This window comes from Gossypium arboreum, chromosome 13 (genome assembly GCF_025698485.1).
Source record: "Gossypium arboreum isolate Shixiya-1 chromosome 13, ASM2569848v2, whole genome shotgun sequence".
Classification (NCBI taxonomy): domain Eukaryota; kingdom Viridiplantae; phylum Streptophyta; class Magnoliopsida; order Malvales; family Malvaceae; genus Gossypium; species Gossypium arboreum.
This window is the reverse complement of record NC_069082.1, coordinates 107,699,039-107,706,246: the sequence shown is the minus strand read 5'-3', so window position 1 is coordinate 107,706,246 and position 7,208 is coordinate 107,699,039. Positions and strand designations below refer to the sequence as shown.

At 33.7% G+C, this 7,208-nt stretch overlaps 1 protein-coding gene across 1 annotated transcript; it reads left to right on the top strand.

The window, feature by feature from the left end:
* Positions 1-2,490: 2,490 nt before the first annotated feature.
* LOC108461138 (probable galactinol--sucrose galactosyltransferase 1) lies at positions 2,491-6,877 on the top strand. The gene is made up of 12 exons (XM_017760858.2): positions 2,491-3,153; positions 3,308-3,546; positions 3,646-3,736; positions 4,133-4,181; positions 4,265-4,356; positions 4,441-4,548; positions 4,642-5,187; positions 5,266-5,407; positions 5,505-5,572; positions 5,658-5,792; positions 5,899-6,116; positions 6,247-6,877. The coding sequence occupies exons 1-12, from the start codon at positions 2,960-2,962 to the stop codon at positions 6,612-6,614; spliced, it is 2,250 nt and encodes a 749-aa protein (XP_017616347.1). The 5' UTR covers positions 2,491-2,959; the 3' UTR covers positions 6,615-6,877.
* Positions 6,878-7,208: the final 331 nt, after the last annotated feature.

Genomic DNA, 7,208 nt, shown 5'->3' with positions numbered 1-7,208 from the left:
TTTCCTTTAAATTTACTTCTGCCTTCAATTAAGTCCCTAAAAGATAAAAGATCATAAAATAACCCAAATTAGTAGGATCATACTCAAAATAAATATGCTATTAGCACATAAAATATGTCGTTCTAGAGTATTATCACATGGTCACTCCCAACAATCAACAACTCTATGGCATGCATAACCATCTTGATGAAGTGAAAACACATATATAACTCAAAAGAATGTACAAGAAAATCCAAGCTCTAATTTCATGATAAGCTCTTATAGTTGCTAAAACAAAAATGTTAAAATAGCACCCCATACAAGGCTCCAAAATTGCATTACTAACAAACAAAAATATATGAAAATGGAAATATGATAGCTCACCAAGGACCAAATCCTTTCAAGTATTCTGCTAATACAACTTGAGAAATACTTAACACACAATTTTTTTTAAGGTTAAGAAATCAAAAGGAGAATTAAAAGAGAATGCAAATTGATATTATATCCCCATACATCACCTTAGTATTTTCCCCAAGAATCCCAATTATAAGACCCATCAACCTATGTACAAAAGCCATTGGTTTCAATTGAATGCTTTTTTGTGCCAAGCTATACATGCTTTCTAACCCTTAACAACAAAAAAAGAAGAAGAAGAAATCAATTTATTATTTCAGGGTCCATCTATCATGCATAAACTATCAACCCTACGATATAGGTTATACATGGAATATACATACCATTACTAATGGCCTTGTGTATAGCAAGTGAGAAATATACAACTTTATCTAGTTATATGTTGCAAACTAGAGAATATTAACATTACCGAGCACTATTTGTAACATACTTCTCAAGCCCTCCCAAGTTTGTTGGTGAGCACATTGAAACCAGAATGCACTTGAATTCAACTTAATTATCTAACCCTGCCATTTCTCCTATGCTTATGCAAGAGACAAAAACACAAATTACTTACCTATGGTGGTAGTGGATCAAAAAGCAGAATGAAAGAAAAAAATAATGTTAAAAGAAATGGTGAAGGGACGAAAACAAAGGTAGAAGCAGAAGGTAATGGAAATTAAAGAAAAAAAAAGGAAAGTTAAAAAGAACATAAAAGGAAAAAATTAAATTGCTCAAAATAAAAAAATATGAGGACCAATTGTATAAATTAACTTAAAATTTTTATTTGAAATGATTATTTAACGTACAACGTTAGTTTACCGTTACAATCGTTAATGACTAAATGACTAAAATGTTATAACGTGATAATGCAAATCATTAAAACGTAACATTTAAAACATAAATAACTAAAATGTAACCTAAAATAAATAAAAATAACTATTTTAATAGTTTACCTAAACTAATAATATAATGAATACATTATTATAAACATAGAACTATCTTTAAGACATATAATAGGGATGGTAGGAAAATTTAACAATGAAAATATATAAATATAATACGCAATAAAAAAGAGTGTTGCATTACATGGATAGATACGAGTGCCAAGTTGAATCCAAGGTGTGTTTGAATGTGATCTACGTGGCCACACGTAAATATCCCTTTCTTCTATCATTTTCAACTCTAACAGTAGATACTAGAAAACAAATGTAATAATGTATTTGTTTTTGAGGCAATTCCACGGTGGATACACGTAGTCTCAATCCTTGCGCCTCACTTTCGCTATCTAAACACAAATTCACATATATTTAATTTCAAAAAAAAAAATTACTTATTAAATTATTTTAAAATTTATATTTAAATTATTGAATTATTAAAATCGTCACGTATATTTTAAATATATTTTATGTGTTTATTTCTTAAATTTTGTTAAATAATATTTTATTTCATTTTATTGATTTAAAATAATATTATTGAATGAATAAGCTATTTTAAATCACAACGTAATTTTTAGTTACTAACAGAATGAATCTAATATTGAATGGTAATCATTTTATTTTATGACTGTATATATTTTAGTTTTGATCATTAAAATATTACTAAAAGTGTAACTTAAACTTAAATAATTTAAATAATAATGATAGAATAATTTATCAAAGATATAAATCGTAATTTTAACTTTAATAAAACATTTTTACAATAATTTAAAAATAAAATATCATCTTAAAACTTACAAATAATAAAATAAAATTTAAATTATTATTTTCAGAATTAAATTGAATGAGTCAGTTAGGCCAATTAAAATGGAAATTGATCAGAATAAAGATTTAGAATAGTTTAATTTTAACTCATAAATTAGTAGAGTTAATCAGTGGAATGAATTGAACGAGGAATTGAAATAGTTGAATTATTTTTAATAATTTATTTAATTCAACCTATATAAACTTTAGTTTAAATGCGTTTTTTAATGTACAAAATGGAAAACAAATAAATATGATTTTAGTTTCATGGGAGGTGAAAAGAATAGCCACGTGGAGTAGCAAACGTGATTTACTTTAGGTGCATGGACATTTCTCCAAGTTGAAGGGAAAATCTTGATTTCTTCCTGCAAATTTCAACCTCGTTTAACAAAACCCAAAATTTTAGAATGTAATAAAAAAAAAGAAAAAAGAAAATGTAAAATAATGTATAAATATTTGGTTTTTGGTGTGGTCCAATTGGAAACGTAAAAGGCTGTGTACCCTTTCTGACAAATCCAAACTGGTTATCGTCGCAGGAACAATAACTCATTGAAACTGAGTTTGGCCTTGTCTTACGCTTTCACTCTCATCGTCATTTCATCATTCTCCAACTCCTTCAAATATAACTACCTTTTTTTAATAATAATAAAAACACGGTGACTAATTTCAAGAATTTTTATATGCGTATAAATGAATAACCCAACATAATTCATTTCTTTTTCCAGGACTATAAATAGTCCCCTCCCCATAATTAGTTCATTGCATCTGGGACTTGGGTTTTGGAAGGCAATCTTTGTTTATTTCATTTCATATTTTCCTCACTTTTCCTTGGTTAAACGAAGAAAATGACTGTGGGGGCTGGGATTTGTGTGAGTGATAATGGGAAGTTAATGGTGTTGGGAAACTGTGTTCTTCACGATGTTCCTGACAACATCGTGGTGCTTCCAGCCTCTGGTGATGCATTGGCTGATGGAGCTTTCATCGGTGTTTTTTCAGATAAGACGGGTTGCCGCAGGGTCTTCCCCGTCGGCAAACTTCAGTATGTATTCTTATTTCTTCCTTCACTGTTTGTTTCCCTAGAAAATGTTGCATAACATTCGTTTTTTTTTTTAAAGTTTTACAATTCCAAGATGCCAACATAAGGATTTTCTTGTCATCAAAAGCCAAAATTCTGAATTTGTCTTATGTTGCAGGGGATTGCGTTTTATGTGTGTTTTCCGATTCAAAATGTGGTGGATGACGCAGAGGATGGGAACATGCGGTCAAGATATCCCCTTCGAAACCCAGTTTTTGATTGTGGAGGCACGCGATTGCTCCGGAAATGGAGACGATTCCGCCGTATATGTTGTGTTTTTACCGATTCTTGAAGGGGATTTCAGGGCTGTTCTTCAAGGCAATGAAAGAAATGAGCTGGAGATTTGTTTGGAAAGTGGTATGAGAGGGAAAACAAGATAATTTACTCAGATTTGGTATTGTTTTAAAAAATTTTGGTTTGTCCTTCTAGAACTGAAGGGATCATTGGCCATTGCAGGGGATCCAGCTGTTGATGAGTTTGAAGGGAATCATTTGGTTTTTGTGGCAGCTGGATCAGATCCATTTGATGTCATCACCAATGCTGTGAAGTAAGTTTTAAAACATTTTACATTGACGCCATCTTTGTACATATGATGCTTGAAAGTAGCAGTGTTTACTTCCCATGCCGCTCGGGTCCTTCATTTTTGTTGAAGCATCCGTGTTTGACATCCATGTCCTGCACATATTTGGAGATGTCTATGGATAAATCTCTCCAAGAACTTTTAAATAAATGAAAGAACTTTTTAAAAAATAAGCATTTCTGTATTTAATACTCACAGTCGAGTCCAAGTAAAATAGTTTACTTCAGCCATGGTCCTTTAGTGCTTCATGACTGCAGATGAACTCATCGACATATCTTTCTTAGAGTTTTATCATGACTTTTCTTGGGGCACATTGTCTAACATGACGAATTATTGGCCAAGTAATACTGGAATTATATGCAGGTCTGTGGAAAAACATTTGCAGACGTTTTCGCATCGTGAGAGGAAGAAGGTAAGTCATTCTGTTGCTGATGCTAGATGTTGTTTCTATTCCTAATACATGGAATTATAATTGCATTCATTCTTGTTGTTCAGATGCCAGACATGTTGAACTGGTTCGGTTGGTGTACATGGGATGCTTTCTACACCAATGTCACCTCTGAGAGTTTAAAGGAAGGATTGGAAAGGTGAGTTTTAAGTATTTCAATGCTATTTATCCGATTCAACATTTAGAGCATTAGATATAGGAGATTAACTATTAACTCTTTCAGCTTGGAGAAAGGTGGGATTCATCCAAAGTTTCTTATTATTGATGATGGATGGCAATCTGTTGCCATGGATTCACATGGAACTGAATTCAGAGCTGATAATGCAGCCAAGTAAGGATTTAGACCATTCTCATCTTATTCTTGATAATTCTTCCTTTCCATAGGCTAAAAGGTCTTGCTGTTTTCGGCTTTCTTGTGTTTCAGTTTTGCAAACAGGTTGACAAATATCAAAGAGAACCATAAATTTCAGAAAGATGGCAAAGAGGGTCACAGAGTAGAGGATCCAGCTTTGGGGCTTCGCCACATTGTCACCGAAATCAAACAAAAACATGCTTTGAAGTATGCTTATGTCTGGCATGCAATTACAGGGTATTGGGGAGGTGTTAGACCTGATGTTACCGAAATGGAACACTATGAATCCAAAGTGGTTTACCCTATTTCATCCCCTGGAGTTGAGTCAAATGAACCTGATCAAGCTTTGGACAGCATAACTAAGAATGGTCTTGGCCTTGTTAACCCTGAAAAGGTTTTCAACTTCTATGATGAACTTCATGCATACCTTGCGACGGCCGGTATTGATGGAGTCAAAGTTGATGTTCAGAACATCCTTGAAACTCTCGGTGCGGGCCATGGTGGAAGAGTGAAACTTGCTAGAAAATATCATCAGGCTTTAGAGGCATCAATTTCTAGGAACTTTGCTAACAATGATATAATCTCTTGTATGAGTCATAACACAGATGGTTTATACAGGTAAATTTTCATCTGTCATGTACTAGTAAAGCTATCAGTGACCCTGAACTTACACTGACATATGACTCGCTTGTGCAGTGCAAAACGAACCGCCGTTATTAGGGCATCGGATGATTTCTGGCCTAGAGATCCGGCATCCCACACAATTCATATTGCATCAGTTGCATACAACACTGTTTTCCTTGGGGAATTTATGCAACCAGATTGGGACATGTTTCACGTAAGTTTACAGGTTTTACCTATTCTTAAAGCATTCAAATTCGATCCATGCTTCATTGAATTGTCCAATGTTAACGCATGAATAAATTTGACAACAGAGCCTGCATCCGATGGCCGAATACCACGGAGCAGCCCGTGCCGTCGGAGGATGTGCAATTTATGTCAGGTAAAATTTAGTGTCATCTAGTGGGCTTTGTGACAGTAGTAAATTTAACGCTTGATTTCTCATATTGTGTGTTGTATTATTACAGTGACAAACCTGGGCAACATGACTTTGACCTACTCAAGAAACTTGTACTTCCTGATGGTTCCATATTGAGAGCCAAACTTCCAGGAAGACCTACAAGGGATTGCTTGTTCTCAGATCCTGCCAGAGACGGGAAAAGGTGAGAAAAAAGAAAAGAAAAGTAGTTTTACTTATGTTACTCCGTTCTGAGTACGTATCTGACATCTTAAGAATTATGCTCATTATGCTCTTGGTATCTACTGCAGCCTTCTAAAGATATGGAATCTGAACGAATTCACTGGAGTGATGGGCGTATTCAATTGCCAGGGGGCAGGGTGGTGTAGAGTTGGAAAAACCAATATCATTCATGATAAACAACCTGATACAATTACAGGATATGTGAGGGCTAGAGATGTAGATTATTTGCCTAAAGTAGCCGGTGATGAATGGAATGGAGATTCTGTCATATATTCCCATCTTGGTGGTATGTCTATCATGTGAATTTTATGTTTCTTTTTAACCTATTGTTAATAGGATACAAGTATCTGTTGGACATGGATATGTGCAACAATATTTAAGTTTCCCTGAACAAACTTCACTGATTCCAAATGCAGGAGAATTGACTTACCTTCCAAATGATGCAACAATGCCGATCACTTTAAAGGCACGACAATATGAAGTTTTCACAGTGGTACCTGTAAAGATATTAAGCAATGGGTGTAAATTTGCTCCCATTGGCTTAATAAAGATGTTCAATTCAGGGGGAGCCATCAAGGAACTCAGATATCATCATGCAAACATAGACATGAAAATCCGAGGGTGTGGCATGTTCGGAGCCTATTCGTCAACTCGACCAAAGAGAATAACTGTTGAAACGGAAGAAGTGAGTTTTGAATACGAAGATGCGTCAGGTTTAGTGACACTTTCATTGGGAGTTCCTGAGGAAGAGTTGTATGTTTGGAGCCTAGCCATTGAAGTGTGATGATAACAAAAAATCCTCTCAAGCGCAAATTAAAGGCAATCTGGGTCTCATGAGGAGCATTGTGTTAGGTGGCAGGGTAGTAAATGTAAAGAAATCTTTATTTAGCAATTTCTAGGGAGACTGTAGGCATGGCATGGCATGGGCTATTCATTGTTCAACGTTCTGGCTGTTGAAATCAGGGGCATGGGGTTGATCTTGCCTTGAGCCAGATATATCAATGAAATGTTTCCACCAATCAATAATAGAAAAACTAAAATTTAGAATGTTTATAAAAAATAAAAAAAAACCATGAATTTTATCTTATTCATGAAACACTTTTATTTATCCATAATTATTTTTACACTATGAATGTATTGGAATTAAAAAAAAACTTATAAAATTAATAAGTTATATTGCATTTTCAAGAGGAGATATAATTTCAAATTTTGGAGATAACATTATTAAGAAGGATAATCATGAATTCTAAACAAACATGATCAATATCGAAATAAAATTTATATAATTATATTAAAATATAAATTTTAATGGCCAATGAGGTAGGGTATGTATATTTGAGTATTTAAATTTAAACCCACCAACCATAATTATGTGCCT

Coding starts and splice junctions, on each gene's coding strand:
- LOC108461138 (XM_017760858.2), top strand. CDS start 2,960: ATGACTGTGGGGGCTGGGATTTGTGTGAGTGATAATGGGAAGTTAATG. Junction 5,188..5,265: donor AACACAGATGGTTTATACAG/GTAAATTTTCAT, acceptor TCGCTTGTGCAG/TGCAAAACGAACCGCCGTTA. Junction 6,117..6,246: donor CATATATTCCCATCTTGGTG/GTATGTCTATCA, acceptor TTCCAAATGCAG/GAGAATTGACTTACCTTCCA.